Source organism: Chelonia mydas, chromosome 2 (genome assembly GCF_015237465.2).
Source record: "Chelonia mydas isolate rCheMyd1 chromosome 2, rCheMyd1.pri.v2, whole genome shotgun sequence".
Lineage (NCBI taxonomy): Eukaryota > Metazoa > Chordata > Testudines > Cheloniidae > Chelonia > Chelonia mydas.
In genome coordinates this window covers 257,829,274-257,854,828 of record NC_057850.1, presented here as the reverse complement: position 1 = coordinate 257,854,828, position 25,555 = coordinate 257,829,274, and the positions used below count along the sequence as shown (strand labels likewise).

Genomic DNA, 25,555 nt, shown 5'->3' with positions numbered 1-25,555 from the left:
CCTGACCAACCTCCCTTTGTGCCCGCCCCAGCAGGGTGGCCAATGGAAACATCCTGCAGATGGAGGGAGAAAAGTCACCTGTTAAGGGAGGATGAAGCAGGCAGCCAATGAGGCACTAGCCCACACGGAGGAGCCAGCGTATAAAAGGGCTTCCCCCGGGGGTGATTGGGCTGCCGACCCAGCTCTCACTGAATCCCCCAGGGCACAGGATGGAGACCTGCCTGAAAGTCCTGCTGATTGTCGGGGCGGTCACAGCAGCCCCCGCGCCATCATCATCCCCTCTGCCAAGCCACGAGGATGCGGTTTTAGCTGGAGTTCAGCTCTACAACCAAGAGCCAGGCACAACACTGGCCTATCGGCTCCTGGAAGCTGAGCCGCAGCCAGACTGGGTGAGTGACCTGGGGAATCGCTTTGTGGCCTATTAGATGATGCTTAAACTCAAAGGGTGAGTCAATGGGAATCGCAGCCCTGTGATGCTAGGCTCCTGTACCTACACTTTGGTATTTGCACCCTTGCCGTTATTATCCAGGGCTGATTTCTGGCTGTGCCAAGAAAGACATTTTCTGCTCACAATGCAAGTAGGCAGTGGTTAGGGGAAGGGGAACGACAGGGAATTTATAGACCAGCCAGCTCGAGTCACTGAAAGCAGCATGGCCAAAATTGGTTATAAAGAGGGAGTGAAATATGTGCAGGGACGGGTAGCAGCCAGACAGCTATTTCCCTGTATTACCACACAACAGCTTCCTGGTGCCGCTGCAGAGGAAGGGCCTGAGAGCAGCAGTTCATTCAGATTCAGCAGGCAGAGCATGTTTTCCATTTGAATTATACTCTGAGCAACTCGGGGCAGGGACCATCTTACTCTGTGTTTGTACAGCGCCTGGCACAAAGGCGGTGGCCAGCCATAAGTGTTCAAAAAGAATGTGTCTGCCCTGAAAAAATCATGCAATTGGCTTAAAAATCACGATTTAATAGAGATACCAGTGCAGTTCTAGTGGGTTTTGTTTTTTTTTTTTTGCTGTCTGGGTTCTGAAACTTTACAAATAAATACTGATTATTGGTCATTAAAAGATATGGCTCTTAGAAAGCTTAAAAAGCTTTAGGAAAAGACCATTTGAATTCAGTGCCCTCCCTGGGTCTCCTTGCGAAGAGAATTCAAATTTAGTAATATGGAGAAGACAGATTTAATGTAAAGACATTTGTTAATCCCTTATTGTCATTATTTATTAAGTGGCAACAAAGCGCTGGGCACTATTCTTCCCAGAGGGACCTAATTGATATATTTATATCCCAGCAGCATCTAGAGGTTCAAGCCAAGACCACGGCTCCATTGTGCTCGGTGCTGTACAAATACATAGTAAGATACAGTTCCTGCCTAGAAGAACTTTACAATCCAAATAGATAAGACAAAGGGTCGGAGAAAGGACATATTATTATCCTCATTTTAGAGGGGGAAACTGAGGCACAGAGCAATACCTTGCAATCAAAATAAGCATACACTATCCTATGTTCTAATGTACGTAATTTTTCATTAATGCCCTGTTCACTGACACCTATGTTGACCGCAAAAGTTGTCAGAGTTACCATTTATCTTCAGTACAAGTTTGTATTCGTTTTAAAATGCTGCCCTTGCTCTGAAAAGTGGGAGTGCCTAAAATGGCATCCCCTTGTTCAGCACAGCGGCTCGCTCTGCGTTTTCACAATCAGAACTGTCGGCTATGGGCCAAGAGTTTTGTAAGTAACAAGTGATTTCAGGTGCCCAACTTGAAACACCTCAGAAGGATCTGATTTCCATAACATTCTCAGCACCCGCACTCTGAGAGTCAGACCCCTTCAAATAGGGCACCCAATTGTGAGGCACACAAACTCACCAGCCATGTTCTAAAATCGTGGCCCATGGTTAACAGAAATGCTCACTCCTTTGTACTCCAACTGGGTCTGCAGAGCGGGAGCTGGATTTTGTTCCTTCTCATACATCATCAACAGCACCTTGTTTCTTGGGCTCCCGTAATGAGGCATGAAAAGCAAAAGCAGGGCTTGAGCAAACATTCAGTTGGCAAGACTGACAGTTAGGGAAATAACCATATTTTTAATGAAAGGCTTGATCCCGTGAGCTACTGAGCACCCTCTGCTCGCAGTGAGGTCAGTGGAAGTTGAGGGTGCTCAGCACCACACAGGAGTGCTCAGAGTGTTTCATGATCAAGCCCAAAAGGAGGACACTGGGGGTCCGATTCTGCAAACACTTGCACACACAAGTAACTTCTGCAAGACAGGAACCTACATATAGAAATTACAGTGAGGCAATAAGACCTGGAATCCCAGGAGTTCACTTGAACAATGTCATTTCAGACCAGAATCGCACTTTCAGCAATTAAAACACATGCAGAAACATTCAGTGACTGGATTTTCTAAGAGAAGGGCAGGGAACAGGAGAGGAAAGGGGGAGGGAGAAAGAGAATTGCAAGATACTAATTATTTGTTCATGCTGTAGAAACATGGGCCAGACCCTCATCTGATGCAAATCAGCTCCATTTAAGACAAAGCAGCTTACATCAGAGTTAGGCCGCAGCATATGAAGTTACATTCCTGGATTTATATTTGAACAGCATTTGAAAAATTCAAGGCCTTAGACTACTGCTGAGAACGATTATTAATAACTGTTTAGTTCAGTAGAATAGAACAAGTCAATATTTACATTCTCTTTAGGGCAAGGGCCTTGTGTGTGTGTGTGTGTGTGTGTGAACAACGCCCAGCACAATGCGGATCTAATGCCAATCTGGGTCTCTGGGCAATACTGTAACATAAAAGAAAAATATTTACAAGGCCAAAGTTCCTTGTTGCTCACTGTGAATGTTAATTTTCCTTATTCATTGAACTTCTTAGGACATGTCTTCTAAAACTATCCAAACGCTGAGATTTACTGTGAAAGAGACAGTGTGCTTGGTATCAGAGAAACGTGACATCAACCAGTGTGAATTCAAAGAAGACGGGGTAAGGATCACTCTCTGCATGGAGACCCCTCCCTCTGCTCTTCTATCTCACTGGCCACACAGATGCTCAACAGCATCTCTCAGATCCCCAAGCCTCGTAGACAATATATGCTTCAAGCAGAGACGTAAAGGAAGGAAGGGTGCTACGGTACAGTGCCTCTTCCGCTGTATCCTATTACTGATCCTTCCATCAAGGTCACAGATGTCAAACATTCATTCATCCAACCCCTAATGATAGGACTATGTGGTTTTTAATCTCTGGTTTGCTGTTGTCAGCTGGGGCACCGTTCTACCGGGGAACCCTCACTGAAGTCCAAAGGTGAAGGGGATGCAGCTCGTGTCTAATATTATTCGTGGTACACTAGCACTTTGACATCCCTAATGAGATCAGGGCCCCATGGTGTCAGGTGCTGCACAGACACAGACAGTCCCTGCCCCAAACAGTTCACAATCTGAATAGACCAGACAGAGAGAGGCTGGCCGAGGGGGAGTGCTCTTATCCCCGTCTCACTGGTCGGTGGTGTGACCCAAGGTCACACACCAGGACAGAGGGACAGTGGAGAATTCAACCCAGGTGTCCTGAATCTGTGCCCATCGCTGTAACTGCAAGACCCTGCTTCTAGTTCTGTAAGCATGCTCTGCCTTAACAGCAATCCAGCCTCACTTGGCTCAACTGAGTATAGATTTTGACTCATTCTCTCCTTGTCTATCTCTACATTTACCCATATGCTGTTCTCTGTGGGCCCCTCTCACTCATCACTCAAGGAATCCCACAGATCGCACAGTGACTGCTTGCAAAGTAAGGCGCTATTGAACATGAGCCAGGGTTACATAGATTGTGAGCTCCTTGGGGCAGGGCCCATCCTTCTGGTCTCTGTACAGCGCCTTGCACAATGGGGTCCTGATCCACTGTGATGCCCAAACCAGGCCCAAGGTCGAGCCTCCCAACCTCCTGCTGAACTTGTGACCAACCCACCCTGGGAAGCAGGTCTCCACATGCGAGTGGCCTGAGCGTTATCACTCCCTGACAGGCAGATGCTGAGGTCTCTTTTCTCTCCCTTGCAGCTGATCAAAGACTGCTCTGGATTCTTCTCCACGGAAAAGGACCCCCCTTCCGTCATTATCAAATGCGAGGAGGCGTCTGAGGAGGTGGGTAACCGAGACGGCCTCCTCTCTGCTCACGGCTGGGCTGAGGCAGGGTTACGGGTTTCCCTCACTGAGATCCTGGCCAGGTATTTCGCACTGCACAAGTGTCCAGCTCATCTGCTGGCAGTGAGTTGGCAAAGGCCTCCTGCCCCATGAGCCTGGAGGTGGAACCCTACAGTTGCCAGCAGAACCGCTGGGAGCAAATTCTAATCTCAATGGGATACATAAGAAACCTAAAGCTCCAGACAGTGCCTGGGAGCGGGGCAAGGGCAGGGGACTCTGAGGAGGCTCCTCACCACCTGCCTTTGTCTGGCAGCAACATTTACAAACGTTGTATGATGCAGACACTGAATGGCCCCTGGTCCCACACACCAGGCAAAGGCCCCAGCATGGCCCTTCCTTCTTACCCTAGAGCAGGGACCTGCCCAAGGTGGCTGTAAGGGATCCAGACAGCAAAGCGGGAGGGGATAAGGGCTGCTTATAATCCTGCACCTTAAATGGCACGGCCCTAGCACACTGTCCCCCCAGCAGGCAAGCTCCTTCCCCTCCCTCAGAGCCACAGAGCAATGTCACCCTCTGTCCAGAGTCCAGCAGCAACACTCGCTCCTGAAGGCTACTCCTCTCCCCCACTAGCCACCTAGGCCCACAGTGACACTGGTCAGATGCTCTCTGTTGTTCTGGAGAGGCCATGTGCTCCAGGGAAGAGGGCACTGGACTGGGACTCAGGAGACCTGAGCTCTACTTCCTGCTCTGCTACTGACCAGCTGTGTGACCTCAGGCATGTCACGCTCTCACCCCTCACCCTTTACCCCTCTGTCTATCTAGACTATAATCCCCTTGGGGCAGAGACTGTCTCCCACTGTGCGTGTTTAGCCCTCCTCAAAGTTGGGGCCTCTAGTCATTGCTAATAACAAATGAAACACAAGAGAGAACAAAGTAACATTCCCTGAGCTGCAGGAGCCAGTTTCAGTCTGCGTGGAGATGCTAACCCTGACTTCTTTTCTCTCTAGCCTAATCTCGTCACACGGAGCCGCTGGAAAAGATTCTGGAGAGGAGCTGGCAAATTTTTTCGTCAGCATGGTTTGAACATCCTTACTGCTACTCTCAAAATAATTAGCTAACAAGATCCAGAAATAGAGAAGATCCATCTGTGCCTCCATTTCTCCTCCACTGGAAGTCCCATTGGAAGCCAGGCTTATAACAATGTGAACAACTTCAAAGCATCTGCTTCGACCTACCACTTATCCACCCTTTCAGTGCTGCTCACCAGGGCCCCTCTGCATAATAAATTGCCATTCTGCAAACCTATACTGTAGCCCTCTGCTTCCATATTGTGGGAGGAGATTAGAGACATGAACCGGAGCGAATCACCTGACAGTCCCGCTGGCCAATGAAAGACCCGGAGTAAGAGTCAAATGCCATCCTCCTTAAAGAGATCCATCCCCTGCCCAATTGCCACAGAGATCCAGACACTAAGGCCCAACTTGTTAAAAGTGACTAGCAATTTTGGGTGCCCAACACGGGATGTCCTCAAAGGGGCCTGGTTTTCAGAAAGTGCTGAGCAGCTTCCCTCTGAAAATGTGGCCCCTTCAAGATCTCTCTAAATTTGGAGACACCCAAAATCAATGGTCACTTTGGAAAATGTAGGACTCAGGGCATGTAATGCTTTAGAAACTGCGATTTTCATTCATCCACCACAAGATGGCAAAATATTGGCCTCAGGGGGCCCTAAGGGAATGGGTTGAAATAGCACACACAGGCCCCGGCTTCAGCCACCAAGGGTCTTAATTGGGTTAACGGCCATAGAGAAGGAATGCCTGGCCACGGTGCTGGCCGCTAAAAAGCTGCAGCGTATCTCTTCGGGCAGCGCTTTACTGTGCACACTGACCATTCGCCCCTGACGTGGCTTCACCAAATAAAAGGGATTAATGCCAAGCTCCTGAGATGGAGCCTGCTCCTCCAGGGTTATGGCCCATGTGAGGGGGAGTGCCAATGTTATAGCCAATGCTTTATCATGAAGCGGGGGCCCTGAACTTCCCCAGGTGACCCCGCTCAGTTCAGACTCAAAGGGGGGAGAGGGGGAAAGAGATGTGATGAAGCAAGGGGGGTTCTTGTTGTTTTCAATGGTTTGCATGCAGAGGGGAGTGAGACTCAGTTTCCCTGGGTGTTTCTGGTTTAACAAGGTGGTGGGAGAGGGAGTTTGTTGTTACAGAGGGCCAGCAAATGGCCTGGAGAATGGATACCCCAGCGACTGGTGACCTGGTTACCGGGACGCCCAGCTTGGGAGTCACAGCCGGTTCTGGCCAGTGGGAGGACAATGGACCGTGGAGAGAGGTCCCCAGTGACCTGACCAGCCGGTTCCTGCCAGAGGGGAAACAAAGGACGGATGAGAGGAGAGGTTGAGAGAAGAGGAGGCCCAGGTCGCCTGTTTACCTGGGACAGAAGACAAAGGACAGAGGTGGGACTTGGGGGACAGTGATATTGGATGCCCAGCTGGAAGGAGGGGGTTGTGGGCTGGGAGGAGAGAGCAGCCAGAGCCCACCTGGAGGCCGGAGAGACCTAGATGTACTGTGCTGAAGGATGCTAGGCCTGAGGCCCTGAGAGTTTCCTATGCTGTGTTCAGATGCTCAAATAAAATCTGTTTTACGCTGGCTAAGAGTCACTCCGGTTTAGAGATCAGGGTTGCGTTATTCCCTCTGGGTGTGGAGGCCCCAAGGTCCAGAGCGAGGGGACTCCCTGAGGGGGCCCACGGCAAGAGACAGGCGTGCTGAGGGCTCAGAGAGGTGCAGTTCCAGGAGGCGGAGGGGCCTATGGCTTAACCCCCGAGGGAGAGTGGACCCCCTGAGAAGGGCTGTCACACTGAAGGGGGTTCCTCCCAGGGACCGTACAGAGCCGAGAGAGAGCATGAGTCCTTTGAGTCTGTGACAAGAGGCCAATATGGCTGTACCAGGTGCTCTCTAGGGACCTGAAAATCATAAAGTGGAATCATGGACAAATTGCTAAGGATGAGTAGAAAAGAACAACCCAAGTATGTAGGGAGAAAACCAGGAAGGCTAAGACACAAAATAAGTCACACCTAGCAAGGGACATACAAGGCAATAAGAAGAGGTTCTATAAACCCACTAGGAGCAAAGTAAGATGAAGGAAAGTGCAGGTCTGGTATTTAAGAGGGAAGGAGAGCTAATAATAGACAACACCAAAAAGACTGAGGATTTTGATGCTTATTTTACTTCAGTCTTCACTAAAAGTGTTGATTATGACGAGATGCTTAACAAGAAGGGGGAAGGAACACAAGCCAGAATAGGGAAAACAGATTAAAGAATATTTAAATAAGTTAGATGTATTCAAGTTGGCAAGGCCAGATGCCATTTACCCTAGGGTACTTAATAAACTATCTGAAGCAATCTTTGTACCAATAGCAATTATCTTCCAGAACTCATGGAGGGCAAGTGGGGTCCCAGAGGACTACAGAAGGGAAAACATGGTACCTCTCTTTAAAAAAAGGGAACAAAGGGAATTACAGACAGTCAGCCTAACTTCGATACCTGGAAAGTTACTCAAACAGACCATTAAACAATCCATGTGTAAGCGCCTAGAGTAGAACAGCATGATGAGTAGTAGACGAAATGGATTTGTCAAGAACTAATCATGCCAAATCAACTTAATTTCTTTTTTTGTCAGGCTATTGGCCAGTGTGTGAGGTGAAGCAGTAGATGTGCTATATCTTGATTTTAGTAAAGCTTTTGACACAGTCCCACATGACATTTCATAGTATCATAGAAGATTATGGTTGGAAGAGACCTCAGGAGGTCGAGTCCAACCCCCTGCTCAAAGCAGGACCCCACCAACTAAATCATCCCAGCCAGGGCTTTGTCAAGCCAGGCCTTAAAAACCTCTAAGGATGGAGATTTCATCACCTCTCTAGGCAACCCATTCTAGTGCTTCACCCACTGCAACTTGAGATCATTGCTCCTTGTTCTGTCATCTGCCACCACTGAGAACAGCCGAGCTCCATCCTCTTTGGAACCCCCCTTCAGGTAGTTGAAAGCTGCTATCAAATCCCCCCTCACTCTTCTCTTCTGCAGACTAAACAAGCCCAGTTCCCTCAGCCTCTCCTCATAAGTCATGTGCCCCAACCCCCTAATCATTTTCGTTGCCCTCCGCTGGACTCTTTCCAATTTGTCCACATCCTTTCTGGAGTGTAGACGCAATACTCTAGATGTGGCCTCACCAGTCCCGAATAGAGGGGAAAAATCACGTTCCTCGATCTGCTGGCAATGCTCCTACTAATGCAGCCCAATATGCTGTTAGCCTTCTTGGCAACAAGGGCACACTGCTGACTCATATCCAGCTTCTCATCCACTGTAATCCCCAGGTCCTTTTCTGCAGAACTGCTGCTTAGCCAGTCGGGCCCCAGCCTGTAGAGGTGCATGGGATTCTTCCATCCTAAGTGCAGGACTCTGCACTTGTCCTTGTTGAACCTCATCAGATTTCTTTTGGCCCAATCCTCCAATTTGTCTAGGTCACTCTGGACCCTATCCCTACCCTCCGGCATATCTATCTCTCACCCCAGCTTAGTGTCATCTGGAAACTTGCTGAGGGTACAATCCATCCCATCATCCAGATCACTAATAAAGATGTTGAACCGGCCCCAGGACTGACCCCTGGGACACTCCGCTTGGTACTGGCTGCCAACTAGACATCAAGCCGTAGATCACTACCTGTTGAGCCTGACAATCTAGCCAGCTTTCTATCCACCTTATAATCCATTCATCCAATCCACACTTTTTTAACTTGCTGGCAAGAATACTGTGGGAGGCCGTATCAAAAGCTTTGCTAAAGTCATGATATATCACGTCAACTGCTTTCCTCATATCCACAGAGCCAGTTATCTCAGCATAGAAGGCAATCAGGTTGGTCAGGCATGACTTGCCCTTGGTGAATTCATGTTGACTGTTCCTGATCACCTTCCTCTCTTCCAAGTGCTTCAAAATGGTTTCCTTGAGGACTTGCTCCATGATTTTTCCAGTGACTGAGGTGAGGCTGACTGGTCTGTAGTTCCCTGGATTCTCCTTCTTCCCTTTTTTAAAGATGGGCATTATGTTTGCCTTTTTCCAATTATCCAGGACCTCCCTGATCACCACGAGTTTTGCATAAGCAAATGAGAGGAATGTGGTCTAGATGAAATACTAAAGGGTGGGTGCAACACTGGTTGAAAAAAACCTACTCAAAAAGTAGTTATGAATATTCACGGTCAAACTGGGAGGGTGTATTTAATGGTATCCTCCAGTGGTCTGTCCTGGGTCCGTTACTATTCAAAATTTTCATTAATGAGGTGGATAATGGACTGGAGAGTGCGCCTATAAAATCTGCAGAGGACACCAAGCTGAGAGGGGTTGCAAGCACTTTGCAGGACAGGATTAACATTCAAAATCACCTTGATCAATTGGAGAACTTTTTTGAGATCAACAAAATAATATTCAGTAAAGACAAGTGCAAAGTACAATGCCAAGGAAGGAAAAATCAAATGCCCAAATACATAATGGACAATGACTGGCTAGGTGGTAATACTGCAGAAATGATCTGGGATTACAGTAGATCACAAACTGAATATGAGCCAAATTGCAAGATGCTCTTTTGAAAAAGGTTAATCTCATTCTGGGGTGTGTTAACAGGAGTGTCATACGTAAGACCCAGGAGTGAATTGTTCCATTCTACTGGGCATGGATGAGACCCCAGCTGGAGTGCCGTGTCTAGCTGTGGGGGCCACACTTTAAAAAATACATAACAAATTGGAGAGAGACCAGAGGAGAGCAACCAAAATGATACAAGGTTTAGAAAACCTGACCTATGAGGAAAGGGGGGAAAAAAGGGGCATGTTTAGTCTTGAGAAAAGAAGACTGAGGGGGACCCGATAACAGTCTTCAAATATGTGATGGGCTGTTATAAAAAGGGTGGGGATCCATGGTTCTCCATGGAGACTGAAGGTAGGACACGAAGCAATGGGCTTTATCCGCAGCTAGGGAGAGTTAGGTTATTATTATTAGGAAATTAGGAAATATTAATGATTAGGAAATACTTTCTAACTATAAGGATAGTTAAGCTCTGGAATAGTTTCAGCATTAACTGCTCTTTTGATACCCTTCCACCTCCACCCTCATTTCTGGGCATCCACAATTTAAGCACACACTAAACATTCCAGGAAGCACCCACCAGTCTTATGGGGTCCCTACCGGGCCAAAGTCTTTCTAACACTTCCGCAAAGGTTGGGGCCCCCCTTGGACAGAAGGTCCTGTCAGATTGCTGGATCAGAATCCATGTCAGTTTAAACTCAGCCTTTTATACCAAAAGCCCGTTCTTTGATTGTCTCTGGAAACCCCAGTTTTGAACCAATCTATTGAAACCTCTCCAGAGGCAGATCCCTTTCTAGAATGGTTCAGTTTTAGTGACTCGCCTTAATCACCCCCTCCCCTGATGTTTGTAGTTCTGGGAGGAGGTCTGGTATCCCTCCCCCAGGGAGTAGGACACAAACACCGAAGCCATTCCTAGGTTTAACGCATTGGTCCCCAAAGATCCTGCAGGGGGTTGCAGTAGCTGTCACACCCAGTTCTTCTCCCTCAGCTCAGGGTCTGCTGCCGAGGACTGAATGTGGTGGCTGCCGTAGCCAAAGTGACCCACCAACAGGATCATGCCACTTCTCCCCATCCAGTACTGGGAAGGGCCATCATGTCTCCCCACTAGGACACCCCCGATTGTTACTCTGACCTTGGGGGATTTGTTGTTTGTGCACTTGGGTTTTCCCAAAAGCTGTTGCTTCCTTTTGCAGGAAATACCTGTTGGCAAATATGCCAGGAGTAGCAGATATGGGAATTCAAATCAGCTGAGATCATGGGGATAGGCTGCACACCCCACATTCACAAGAGTGTACGGCTTTCAGTGTCCTGAGGGCAATAGCCCTTGCGGCTCTCTGTCAGGGAAACCCACCATCAGGGAGATATCTCACTGTACCCACTGTGCTAGGGATCCTCTTGGGACAAATGTACCTGCATCTCTAGGCACCCAGGTTATAATCAATGGGAACTTCACCAGATGGTAAAAGACATAACTCCATTAAATTCTATAGATCAAGAGGCACTGTTACCAGCAAGGAATTTATCCCATAGGTAGGGTATGATTTTCTCCATTGTGTGTGATGGCATGTCTGGCTTAGGAGACTGCGTACAGAGAGAGAGAGAGAGTGTGGGTGTGTGGTGGAGGACAGACTGACAACTTTGTGCACACATTTTAGACTGCTAGACACACTTCTGGGCAACACTCGCTTGTCATTATATTACTAAACTCCTCATTGAGTTTGACATATGAGAGGCACTGGTAAAGCCCAGGGACCGAGTGGATTTGGAATTTTTATACAATATCATCTGATAGACTGATGCTTGGTCCAAATGACAGGAGCTGCAGAGAAGAAGGTTCTCAAGCTAACAATGATGCCATTGTAAGCAAAGGCACAGATAAGGGAGCTTCCAAGCTTTCACTGAGAAAGGAATTTGGAACCACATCAACTATGTAACTGAACCGTTGCTGCCAACCTTCATAGTTTTCATACAGTCCTAGTTGTTAAGTCCACCAGAGACCATTGTGGGCGTCTAGTCTGACCTGCTGTGGAACACAGGACAGGCCAAAGAACCTCAGCCAATCATTTTTGCCTCAAGCCCATAACTTCCATTTGAGCGAGAGCATCTCTTTTAGAAAGAGATCCAGTCCTGACTGAAAGCTGGCAAGTGATGGAGAATCCAGAACATCCCGAGATAAATTGTTCCCGTGGTCAATTATCTTCACTATTATAAAATGTACCATATTTCTACTCTGAACAGTACAAGTGCTCCAACTTTTAAGCCCGAAATCTGCAGTTATTCTAAAGGACAGAAACCTGTGGCCACATGCACCCCAATGAAGACACAATGGGGTGCCACACGGGTGCCAGGGTCTGTCTGTCTGCACAATACTGGGGAATTGGGGTTTTACTTAGCACAGCAAGAAATGGACTAGAAACCCTATTCCAGTGGGCAAACTGCTGGGGGTATTACCCAACTAACTTCTATTTCCTGCATTTGCAAAAGAAATACCATTTGGGAAGCAAACTGGCAAATCCCATAACGTTACAGTGCTGTGTAGGTGAGGGTGAGAGACCCATTCTGAATAACCTCAGTCCTTAGCTCTTTCAGGTCGTAGTACTTTGCTCTAATAGCAGAATGTATATTACATTTTACGTACTCGGACATTGTCTAATTAACCCTCTCAACACTCCTGAGACCCAGATCTAGAGAAATATTATAATCTCCATTTCAGGGAGTTCCAGGCACAGATATGCCATTTATCTTTGTCTCCTCTAACGAAAGCATAACCCAAGAAAGGAAAGGCGCTTTAGTTCTCTGTAAGGTAAATCACAGACTGTCCAACACAAGAGGACACAACACACATGTGTAAAGTCACTATGGGTGTGTACTATTCTGAGATATCTGTATTGTGTGTGTGATGGACAAAGCGTATTTGAAAACTCTGAAGAGCCATTTCTAGGGGAAAATTCATGGCAAAATTGCTTATTATCAGTGATTTGCATCACAGCAGCCCCCATTCAGTGCCGGTATCAGAGTCCCATTGCGCCAGGCACTGTCCCCAGGAATGAAGCCTGGAGTTGGCTGGTAGCCACCATTGATGAGGGCAGTCTTTAAGGCCAGCTTGCACTGGGATGGCCCCATTGTCCCCTTTAAACCAACCTGTCTTAAAAGCACTTCATGCAAACTAGGGGTCTCTCATTAGCTGAAGGCTTCAGGAGGACACACAAAGCTCTATGGAAACAAGTTTCCTGAAATCTGAGGCTTCGATCTCTGTGCTCCGGATCGCCCAAACTCTGGCAACAGAGTTCAAGGCCTGCAGGGGCAGCTCCTTCGCTCTTCCACGGAAGAGAGCTAGGGAGTTCTGGAGGAGCCTGCTGCATGGCATGGTTGTGGGCACTGTATGAGAGGTGAGGATTGTGTTGGAATCAATACTGGCTGGCCCTGGAGGGAGGGGCTGGATTCCAGGATCTGGGGAATGGGGACACAGGAATGAGGTGCTGGCTGGCTATGATGTAGGCAGCTTCCCTCCAGATCTGGTGGACTGGGCATACAGGGAAGATATGCCAGTGAGGTCTGGAGAAAGAGCTGCTTGAGGGACCTGGACAGCCAGGAGGGATAAATGCTGGTCAGTTTCCCAAGGGCAGGTTGTGCTGCAGACAGAAGAGCCTGTGCTCCGTGCTCGGAGGATTTCACTGCAGTGCAGACACGCTGGTAACACAGGGCAAACCAAGAAGAACCCCGCACATTTCAGTTAAGCAGGAGTGTTGGGATAAGCACGGTTCAGTGATCAGGTTTGTGCTGGAAAGCAGCAAGGAGGAAGCAGGGAGACATCTGACAGACACAAAAGCAACATCTTGTTACAGATGCACCCTCAAGAAGGAGACGGCAAATGTTTGCAGGCCCCTTGGCTGAGCAGTGCCAAACCTTGGGGCAGCAACAGAGCTGCAGTGGGACTCTCAGAGCAACCACTATTCAATGGAGTGCCCGGAGATAAAGACTAGGAGCTGAATTCTTCACCGCCATGCACCTCAGTCTTCTTATTCATAGGACGCTAGCACCTACACACACCAACCAAGGTCTATTATGCTAAGCGCTGTACGCAGACATAACAGGAGAGTCCTTGCCTTTATGAGTGTTCAGTCTAAACAGGCCACACGGACGAAGAGTGGGAGAAAGTAAGGATCGCTATTCACAGATGGGGAACTGAGCCTCAGACAGATAAAGTGACTTGCTGGGAAGTCACACATGGAGTTGACAGGGTTTGCAAAATCATGGCCAAATTCAGTCATCAGAATCCAAACTGTGACCAAGTACAACTCTGCATCAAGCTGTACCCCAGGGGGGCACATGCAAGAGGCACTGCCTAGGCTGAGAGGGAAATTTTAGGTGGACAAAATATGATTTTGTGATTATGGTTTTACAATAATTATAATAAGTAAATTAAATGTTATCATGACACAAGGATCAGATGAGCTAATAGGGGAGTGTTATAAGACACTTCAAGAACTTCTAGCAACTGACTGATAGAGAAGTAAGTGGTACGAGCGCACTGCCACCCATCCCCACGTGACGCAGCACCAGCTTTAATTCACACACCGCACAGGGAGCGATGGAATTGTCAGTTACAAACCCCGACTGTCCTGCCTGGATTACCAAACCGTAGTAAACGGTCAGCCAGAATGTGCAGGAAATGAGCTGAAGAAAGAATCCTGAGACTTCCTGTTCTTATCCCGCAGCAGAATCCTGATGAAGGGGACTTCTCAGCCAGGATTACCGTCCACACTGTTGACTGTATTTTATGTAGGAGGGAAAGTATTGTGAGAGCACCACACAGAGGACACAGAGAACGTGCTCGAATCACACAGAAGAGATCTGATAGTTTGATGGTGTTTGACAGAACTGCAGGACCAGTGGATGAAGAGGAAGTGGCAGATAGGATATAACTGGCTTTTAGTAACACATTTGAGACAGTCTCTCATGAAATCAGACTCTCAAAATTAATTCAACTTTTCTTTGGTAGGGACACAGCCACGTGCACTGAAAATTGGCCAACTGTAAATACAGGAGAATGAAAAAAGGATAGCAGCCTACAAAGGACTTAACCCCGTGAGAGGGGGATACATTTGGAAAGGGGGCTAGGGGTATGACTAGGAGCAATGGGATAACATTAAGAAGGGACGGGTTAGACTGACTCACAGGAGGACTACATAATAGAAGGTTTCAGAGTAGCAGCCGTGCTAGTCTGTATTCGCAAAAAGAAAAGGAGTACTTGTGGCACCTTAGAGACTAACCAATTTATTTGATTGGTTAGTCTCTAAGGTGCCACAAGAACTCCTTTTCTTTTCATGGTAGAAAAATCTCTCAGGCTTTGTAACAGGGTCCTCCTATTGGATACGAGGGAGCCCCATTGCTAGGGATACAAAAGAGCAGGTTGGCCTGTCAGGAGCAGTCCGATGTGTGGTTATCCATTGTTAATGCACTGTACAGTCCCCCTGGATTTAGTGGTGGCACCATCAAAACCAGTGACCTGGGCCTACTGACTGGCTCTAGGGGAATGATTGTTGTGTGATTTCTGGACAGAGCTGTTGCGTAAAGCTCTGGTTGTCTGGACTTTAGGGGACAGGTCTTCTATTCATGTAAATCAGCGTAGATCCATGAAATCCAATGGAGATATGGCAGCTATACCAGACGAGGATCTGGCCCAACAGAATTAAGACACGTAGCTCAGCCTTTCCCAATACAGGGGGCCCTGGACACCCCCTACCCACTACCATGGGTTGTTTTGCAATTGGTGCACACCATTTCAGCAATTTATTTGAAAAAATCCTCCTTTTCCTCTTACCGACCTCCCCTCTGTGCCTGCTCCAGCAGGGTGGCCAATAGAAACGTCCTGCAGATGGATGGGGAAAAGTCACCTGTTAAGGGGGGATGGAAGCAGGCAGCCAATGAGGCACTAGCCTATACAGAGGAGGCAGCGTATAAAAGGGCTTTCCCCGGGAGGGACAGGGCTGCCCACCCAGCTCTCACTGAATCCCACAGGGCACAGGATGGAGACCTGCCTGAAAGTCCTGCTGATTGTCGGGGCGGTCACAGCAGCCCCCGCGCCATCATCATCCCCTCTGCCAAGCCACGAGGATGCGGTTTTAGCTGCAGTTCAGATCTACAACCAAGATCCAGATATAACACTGGCCTATCGGCTCCTGGAAGCTGAGCCGCAGCCAGACTGGGTGAGTGACCTGGGGAATCGCTTTGTGGCCTGTGTATATTCGATGCCGCTTGAGCTCATAGAGCAGGTCAATGGGAAATCGCTGGCCTCTGATGCTAGACTCCTGTACCTACAGTCTGGTATTTGCACCCTTGCTGTTATTAGCCAGGGCTGATTTCTGGTGGTGCTGGCTATGGGCTAGGTACCCTCCAGGCACTCATGAAAGACAGTTTCTGCTCACAATCCAAGTAGGCAGTGGTTAGGGGAAGGGGAACGACAGGGAATTTATAGACCAGCCAACTCGAGTCACTGAAAGCAGCATGGCCAAAATTGGTTATAAAGAGGGAGTGAAATATGTGCAGGGACGGGTAGCAGCCAGACAGCTATTTCCCTGTATTACCACACAGCAGCTTCCTGGTGCCGCTGCAGAGGAAGGGCCTGAGAGCAGCAGTTCATTCAGATACAGCAGGCAGAGCATGTTTTCCATTTGAATTATACTTTGAGCAACTCAGGGCAGGGACCGTCTTACTCTGTGTTTGTACAGCGCCTGGCACAAAGGTGGTAGCCAGCATAAGTGTTCAAAGAGAATGAGTCTGCCCTGAAAAAATCATGCAATGGGTTCACAATTCTTGAGTGTTCTTAAAGTAATACACTTGTTTTGTTTTGTTTGTCTGGGTTCTGAAACTTTACAAATAAATACTGATTATTGGTCATTAAAGGCATGGAATTTGGAAGGTTTAAAAAGGGTTAAGAGGAAAAATTATTTGAATTAAATGCCTCCCTGGGTCTCCTTGCGAAGAGAATTCATATTTAGTAGTATGTAGAAGACAGATTTAAAATAAAGACATTTGATAATCCCTTATTGTCATTATTTATTAAGTGGCAACAAAGCGCTGGGCACTATTCTTCCTGGAGGGACCGAATTGATATATTATTTATCTCCCAGCAGCATCTATAGGTTCCAGCCAAGACCATGGCCCCATTGTGCTAGGTGCTGTACAAATACATACTGTCAGCCCTGGCGGATTGGGCGTCATGCAGAATGGCCGTGCACACCCAGGCAGTGGTGGGAGGGGATAAAGGGAAGAGATGGAGTCCTGCCACTCTGGGGCTGACAGCCAGAGGCCCCGCCTCCCTGGGACAGTCACGGCCTGAATGCCGATGCCCCGAGTCAGTCACTGCCAGAATCCTGCCACCCAGGCTCTCCTTCCCATCCCCCCAGTCCCTCACCAGGAGACAGCCCAGGCTTGGGTTCTTTTCCCCGTCCCGCAATCACTCACCTGGAGGCAATGGCAGGGCTCCGGTTGTCAGCACTGGGCAGTGGGGACCTGGCTGTCAGCCCCGGGGTAACAGCAGCAGTGCAGAAGTAAGAGTGGCAACGGGACACTAAGTGTGCTGTGAAAAGTGATATTTCGCATTGCCACCCCACCCTTATTCTGCGCTGCTGCTGGCGGTGTGCTGCCTACAGAGCTGGACGCCCACCCCGCAGCCGCTGCTCTCTGACCCCCTGGGAAGCAGTCTGTGTATTTGAGTGGCGGGAGAGGGGGGAGAGATAAATGACTATAGATACGAAGAAGGGGGGTGCGATCAAATAAGTTTGAGAACCACTGGACTAGAACAAGTCAATACTTACATTCTGCTTAGACTGGAATCTTTTTGCATAAGGGCCTCATCTGCGTATGTGTTTGAGCAGCTCCTAGCACAATGCGGATCTGATGCCAGTCTAGGCCTCTGGGCAATACTGTAATAGAATAGAAAATAATTACAAGGCCAAAGTGGAGCCTGGTGCCTTGTTGCTCACAGTGAATGTTTATTTTGTTCTTTCATTGAATTTCTTCTTAGGACGTGTCTTCAAAAACTATCCAGCCGCTGACATTCACTGTTCAAGAGACAGTGTGCCCGGTAAAAGAGAAACGCGACATCAGCCAGTGTGAATTCAAAGAAGATGGGGTAAGGATCACTTGCTGCATGGAGACACCTCCCTCTGCACTTTAAGTTGACCAATGGCATCTGTCAGGTCCCGAAGCCTCACAGAAAACGTGTGTTTCCAGCAGAGACATAAAGGAAAGAATGGGGCCATGGGACATTATAGGACTGGATGGTTTTTAATCTCTAGTTTGCTGTTGTCAGCTGGGGCACCGTTCTACTGGGGAACCCTCACTGAAGTCAAAAGGAGACGGGGATGCAGCTCGTGTAAAATATTATTCATGGTGCACTGACGTTCCTAATGAGATCAGGGCCGCATGGTGCCAAGTGTTGCATAAACTCAGACAGTCCCTGCTTCGCCCCAAAGAGTTCACAAACTAAATAGACCAGACAGAGACAGGCTGGCCGAGAGGGAGTGCTCTTATCCCTGTCTCACTGGTGGGTGATGTGACTCACTCAAGGTGACACACCAGGACAGTGGCAGAGTGGGGAATTCCACCCAGGTCTCCCGAATGGCAGCCCAGTGCTTTAACTGCACGTCCATGCTTCCAATTCTATAGGTATGCTCTGTCCTAACAGAAATCCTGCTTCACTTGGCTCAACTGAGTACAGATTTTGGCTCATTCTCTCCTTGTCTATATCTACATTTACCCATATGCTGTTCTCTGTGGGCCCCTCTCACTCATCTGGAGTACACAAGGAATCGCAAAGTGACTGCTCGCAAAGTAAGGAACTATTGAACATGAGCAAAGGCTACTTAGATTGAAAGCTCCTCAGGGCAGGGATCATCTTTCTGGTCTGTGTTTGTACAGTTCCTCTCGCAATGGGGTCCTGATCCAGGGTGATGTCCAAACCAGGCCCAAGATTGAGCCTCCCAACATCCTCCTTAACTTGTGACCAACCCACCCTGGGAAGCAGGTCTCCACATGCAGGAGGGCTGAGCGTTAGCGCTCCCTGACAGTAAGATGCTGAGGTCTCTTTTCTCTCCTTTACAGCTGGTCAAAGACTGCTCTGGATTCTTCTCCACTGAACAGGACCCTGCTTCCGTCATTATCAAATGCGACGAGGCGTCTGAGGAGGTGAGTGACCTGGAGGACCTCCTCTCTGCTCACAGCTGGGCTGAGGCAGGGCTAAGGGTTTCCCTCGCTGAGATCCTGGCCAGGTATTTCACACTGCACAAGTGTTCCCAGAACAAGTGTCCAGCTCCACCTGCTGGCAGTGAGCTGGCAAAGGCCGCCTGCCCCACAGGCCTGGAGGTGGAACCCTGCAGCTGCCAGCAGAACCGCGGGAAGCAAATTCTAATCTCCCTGGGATACGTAAGAAACCTAAAGCTCCAGACGGTGCCTGGGAGCGGGGCAAGGGCAGGGGGCTCTGGGGAGGATCCTCACCACCTGCCTTTGTTTGGCATTGACGTTTAAATACGTTGTATGATGCAGACACTGAATGGCCCCCGGTCCCACACAGCAGACAAAAGGCCCCAGGCATGGCCCTTCCTTCTTACTCTACAGCAGGGACCTGCCCAAGGTGGGAGTAAGGGTTACAGACAGTAAAGGGCGAGGGGATAAGGGCTGAGTCTATAATCCTGTGCCTTCAATGGCACCACCCTAGCACACTGTCCCCCCAGCAGGCAAGCTCCTGCCCCTCCCTCAGAGCCACAGAGCGATGTCACCCCCTGTCCAGAGTCCAACGGGAACACTCGCTCCTGAAGGCTACTCCTCTCCCCCACTAGCCACCTAGGCCCACAGTGACACTGGCCGGATGCTCTCTGTTGTTCTGGAGAGGCCATGTGCTTCAGGGGAGAGGGCACTGGACTGGGACTCAGGAGACCTGGGCTCTACTTCCTGCTCTGCTACTGACTAGCTGTGTGACCTCAGGCATGTCACGCTCTAACCCCTCACCCTTTACCCCTCTGTCTATCTCGGCTGTAATCCCCTTGGGGCAGAGACTGTCGCCCACTGTGCGTGTGTTACAGCAACTACCGCAGCCCTCCTCAAAGTTGGGGCCTCTAGTCATTGCTAATAACAAATGAAACACAAGAGAGAACAAAGTAACATTCCCTGAGCTGCAGGAGCCAGTTTCAGTCTGCGTGGAGATGCTAACCCTGACTTCTTTTCTCTCTAGCCTAATATCGTCACACGGGGCCGCTGGAGTAGATTCAGGAAAAGAGCTGGCAGGTTTCTTCGTCGACATAAAGGGAAAATCATTCGTGCCGGTATAGGTATCGCCCTTGGCTAAGAAGATCCAGAAAGAGAGGAGATGAAAGCGAGCCGATGCTGCCAGACCCAGATGTGGCTCCATTTCTCCTCTGCTGGAAGCACCATCGGAAGCCAGGCTCATAACAATCTCAACAGCTTCCGAGTGTCTGCTTCTATCCGCCGCTTAGCAGCTGTTGCAATGCTGCTCACCAGGGCTCCTGTGCGTAATAAATTGCCATTCTGCAAACCTAAACTGTTGTCCTCTGCTTCCATATTGTGGGAGGAGATTAGGGACATGAACCAGAGTGAATCACCTCATTTTGCTACTGGCCAATGAAAACCCCCAACTAGGAGTCACACACCATCCTCATTAAAGAGACCCAACCCCTATCCCTATTGCAGCAGAGATCCAGACACTAAGGCTCAACTTGTTAAAAGTGACTAGCAACTATGGGTGCCCAACACGGGATGTCCTCAAAGGGGCCTGGTTTTAAGAAAGTGCTGAGCAGCTGCCCTCCGAAAATGTGGCCCCTTTGAAAGTCTCTCTAAGTTTTGAGACACCCAAAATCAATTGTCACTTTGGAAAATTTAGCACTCAGGGCATGCAGTGCTTTAGCCTCCCTGATTTACTGCAGGTTCCATCTAGAAAGTGGGTAACGCCCTTTGCCCTCTTGGTTCTATGAGACAGGTAGCCCATAACACCCAAAGAAATCACTCCCTGACGGTTTAGTACACTCCAGGAAGGAGGGCCTGACAATGTCCTGTGTTAAAGGCTTGATGGTGCTCAGGTCCCTTTGCAGCCCTTCTGCCAAGGGGTGAATTTTCCCCGAAAGAACATGATGGGGCTGCCCCAAGGTTTCTCCCAACCAGGCACACCCGTAGAGTTCAGGCTCCTTGCACAGCTTTCAGCGTGGTGTTGATCATGAAAGAGGACCCCACAGCTCCCTTCCCACCTTCCTGTGCACAAACCCACAGGGACAAAATCCCAAAGCCGGGTCATTAAAGGTACAGATTCCATCAGACTGAAAACCCTCGAGCTCTTTGGCCTGACAACAAACTTGATTCTGCCGCCCTTATGCTCCAGCCTTAAAAATCTATCAATTTGGAGTCATGAATGACATGAAGCCTCCTGAGAGGCCAATACGGCTGCACCAGGCACTCTTTAGTGACCTGAACATTATCAAGTGGAAACAGGGACAAATTGCTACGGATGAGTAGAAAAGAACAAGCCAAGAATGTAGGGAAAAAACCAGGAATGCTAAGATATAAAATAAGTTACACCTAGCAAGGGACATACCAGGCAATAAGAAGAGGTTCTACAAATACATTAGGAGCAAGGGTAAGACAAAGGAAAGTGTAGGTCTGCTACGTAAGAGGGAAGGAGAGCTAATAACAGACGATATCAAGAAGGCTGAGGAGGTTGATGCCTATTTTACTTCAGTCTTCACTAAAAGAGTTGATTGTGACCAGGTGCTTCACAAGAAGGGGGAAGGAACACAAGCCAGAATAGGGAAAAACAGATAAAATATTGAAATAAGTTAGATGTATTCAAGTTGGCAAGGCTGTACGCCATTCACCCTAGCATACTTAAGGAAGTAGCTGAAGCAATCTTTGAACCCATAGTGATTATCTTCTGGAACTCATGGAGGATGGGTGTGGTCCCAGAGGACTCCAGAAGGGAAAACATTTCTCTTTAAACTTAAACTCTTTTAACATTAAACTTTCTCTTTAAGAAAGGGAAGAAAGAGGACCTGAGGAATTACAGATAGTCAGCCTAACTTCGATACCTGGAAAGTTACTCAAAGAGACCATTAAACAATCCATGTGTAAGAGCCTAGAATAGAACAGAATGATGAGTAGTAGATGAAGGGTGAAGCAATAGATGTCCTATTTCTTGATTTTAGTAAAGCTTTTGACACAGTCCCACACAAGCAAATGAGAGAAAAGTTGTGAAGATGAAATACTTAGAGGTGGGTTCTACAACGGTTGAAAAAACATTCTCAAACAGTAGTTATGAATGTTCACTGTCAAACTGGGAGGGTGTATTTAATGGGGTCTCCAGTAGTCTGTCCTGCGGCCGTTACTATTCAATATTTTCATTAATGAGGTGGATAACTGAGTGGAGAGTACGCTTATGAAATTTGCAGAGGCCATCAAGCTGAGCGGGGTTACGAGCATTTTGCAGGACAGGATTAAAATTCAAAATCACCTTGATCAATTGGAGAACTTTTTTGAGATCAACAAAATAATACTCAATAAAGACAAGTCCAAGTGCAACACCAAGGAAGAATAAATCAACTGCACAAATACATAATGGGGAATGACTGACTAGGTGGCAATACTGCAGAAATGAATCTCAGGGCTACGGTAGATCAGAAACTGAGTATGAGCCAATGACGGGATGCTATTTTGAAAAAGCTTAACATCATTCTGGGGTGTCTTAAGAGATATGTCATATGTAAGACCCAGGAGATCATTGTTCCATTCTACTGGGCACGGGTGAGACCCCAGCTGGAGTGCCGTGTCTAGTTGTGGGGGCCACACTTTAAAAAATACATAACAAATTGGAGAGAGACCAGAAGAGAGTAACCAAAATGATGAAAGGTTTAGAAAACCTGACCTATGAGGAAAGGGCGGAAAACGCGATTAGGGTTATTTCTTTTATTTCTTATTGGCTTGTGGACTCCTCTGTGCTAACCCCAGATGCTTTTGTATGCTTGTAACCTTTAAGTTGAACCCCAAGAAAGTTATTTTGGGTGCTTAATTTTTGGAATTGCTCTTTTAAAATCTAGCAAAAGCCTAAGTTCCAGATGTATGTCTTTCTTTTTGTTTTTAATAAAATTTACCTTTTTAAAGAACAGGATTGGATTTTTGGTGTCCCAAGAGGTTTATGCATATGCTGCTTAATTAGCTGGTGGCAACAGCTAATTTCCTTTGTTTTCTTTCTCAGCTCTTCCCTGGAGGGGTATGTGTGAAAGGGCTGCAGGGTACCCCACAGGAAGGAATTCCCAAGTGCACCTTCCTGGGTTTCAAAAAAGGGTTTTCCATTTGGGTGGTGGCAGTGTTTCCCAAGCCAATGTCAGAGAAAAGCTGTAACCTTGGGAATCATACAATCATAGATTAACAGGGCTGGAAGGGACCTCAGGAGGTATCTAGACCCTCCCCCTGCTCAAAGCAGGACCAATCCCCAACTAAATCATTCCAACCTGGGCTTTGTCAAGCCTGACCTTAAAAACTTCAAAGGAAGGAGATTCCTCTTTTACCTGGGAGTTTAATACAAGCCTGGAGTGGTAAGTATTAATTTTTAAAAATCCTTGCGGGCCCCCACCTTCTGCACTCGAACTGCCAGAGTGGGGAATCAGCCTTGACAGAACCACATTAAATATGTAACTGAAGCGTTGCTGCCAACCTTCATAGTTTTCATACAGTCATAGTTGTTAAGGCTGCCAGGGACAATTGTGGTCATCTAGTCCGACCTGCTGCAGAAAATAGGACAGGCCAAAGAACCTCAGCCAATCATTTCTGCCTCAAGCCTGTAGCTTACATTTGAGTGAGAGCATCTCTTTTAGAAAGAGATCCAGTCCTGACTGAAAGCCTGCAAGTGATGGAGAATCCAGAACATCCCGAGGTAAATTGTTCCCGTGGTCAATTACCGTCACTATTAAAAAATGCACCATATTTCTACTCTGAACAGTACAAGCGCTCCAACTTTTAAGCCCCAAATCTGCAGTTATTCTAAAGGACAGAACCCTGTGCCCACATGCACCCCAATGAAGACAGAATGGGGTGCCACACGGGTGCCAGTGTCTGTCTGTCTGCACAATACTGGGGAATTGGGGTTCTACTTAGCCCAGCAAAGAAATGGACTAGAAACTTTATTCCAGTGAGCAAACTGCTGGGGGTGTTACCCAACTAACTTCTATTTCCTGCATTCACAAAGAAATACCATAGCATTTGGGAAGCAAACCTGCAACTGACATAACGTTACAGTGCTGTGTCGTTGGGAGCGGGTGACCCATTCTGAATATCCTCTGTCCTTAGCTCTTTCAGGTCGAAGTACTTTGCTCTAATAGCAGAATGTATATTACATTTTACTCAGACATTGTCTCATTAACCCTGTGATGGGTTCGATCACAGAAATCCACTTGGGAAGTGCCAAGACTACTTCTGCCCCTGCTTTCCCTGCCAGCCTGGGCCTCCAGCACCCCGTCTTGTTGAGCCAGACATGCCAGCCTGCTCCAGCACAGACCCAGGGTCTGAACCACGTGCCCCAAAGCTGCAGGCTTAAACTGAAAGCAGCTTAAGAAGTGTTCCTGTCTTTAACACTCAGTTGCCCAACTCCCAATGGGATCCAAACCCCAAATAAATCTCTTTTACCCTGTATAAAGCTTATACAGGATAAACTCATAAATTGTTTGCCGTCTATAACACTGATAGAGAGATATGCACAGCTGTTTGCGCCCCCCCCCCAGCCCCGGGTATTAATACATACCCTGGGTTACTTAATAAGTAAAAAGTGATTTTATTAAATACAGAAAGTAGGATTTAAGTGTTTCCAAGTACTAACAGACAGAACAAAGTGAATTACCAAGCAAAATAAAACAAAACACGCAAGTCTATGTCTAATACAGTAAAAAAACTGAATACAGATAAAACCTCACCCTTAGAGGAATTCCAGTGAGCTTCCTTTTACAGACTAGTGTCCTTCTAGTCGGTGTCCAGCAATCACTCACACCTCTTGTAGTTTCTGTCCTTTGTTCCAGTTTCTTTCAGGAATCCTTGGGGGTGGAGAGGCCGTCTCTTGAGCAAGCTGAAGACAAAATGGAGGGGTCTCCCACGGCTTTAAATAGACTTTTTCTTGTGGGTGGAGACCCCCTCCTCTCTCAAAGTGCAAAGTCCAGCTCCAAGATGGAGTTTTGGAGTCGCATATCCATGCATGACTCATTTTGGAGTCACATATCCATGCATGACTCCGTTTTTACAGGCAGAAGCCATTGCTTATCTGCTACCTTGAACGCCTTCATGTAGACTTCTTATGTGGATTGGAGCCTTCCAAGATCCATTGTCCCTTAAGTGCTTCTTGATTGGGCACTTAATTTGCACATTCCTTTCTCAAGAAGCTGACCAAATGCTTTACAAAGGCTACTTAAAAATCAAGCCAGTAAGCAGCCAATATTCAGAACTTCGAATACAAAAATGACACATGCATACAAATAGGATTAATAGATTCAGTAGATCATAACCTCTACAGAGATATGTTACATGGCACATGTAGCATGAAACATATTCTAGTTATGTCATTTATACATTCATAAGCATATTTCCGTAAAGCCTTATGGGGGGCACCATCACAAACCCTCCCAACACTTCAGAGACCCAGGTCTAGAGAAATATTATAATCTCCATTTCAGGGAGTTCCAGGCACAGAAATGCCATTTATCTTTGTCTCCTCTAATGAAAGTATACCCCGAGAAAGGAAAG

At 47.7% G+C, this 25,555-nt stretch overlaps 1 protein-coding gene and 1 long non-coding RNA gene across 2 annotated transcripts in view; one reads left to right on the top strand and one right to left on the bottom strand.

The window, feature by feature from the left end:
* LOC122464793 overlaps positions 1-25,555 on the bottom strand; it is a 62,253-nt gene that overhangs the window by 31,552 nt on the left and 5,146 nt on the right. The window contains exon 2 of the long non-coding RNA XR_006289177.1: positions 17,587-17,694. This is a non-coding gene — a long non-coding RNA (uncharacterized LOC122464793). The remainder of the gene's footprint in view (positions 1-17,586; positions 17,695-25,555) is intronic.
* Positions 172-20,327, top strand: LOC119565439. Its single transcript, XM_037891293.2, has 8 exons — positions 172-389; positions 2,881-2,988; positions 4,053-4,140; positions 12,052-12,062; positions 15,769-15,975; positions 17,796-17,903; positions 18,875-18,958; positions 20,001-20,327. The coding sequence occupies exons 1-8, from the start codon at positions 210-212 to the stop codon at positions 20,112-20,114; spliced, it is 900 nt and encodes a 299-aa protein (XP_037747221.2). The 5' UTR covers positions 172-209; the 3' UTR covers positions 20,115-20,327.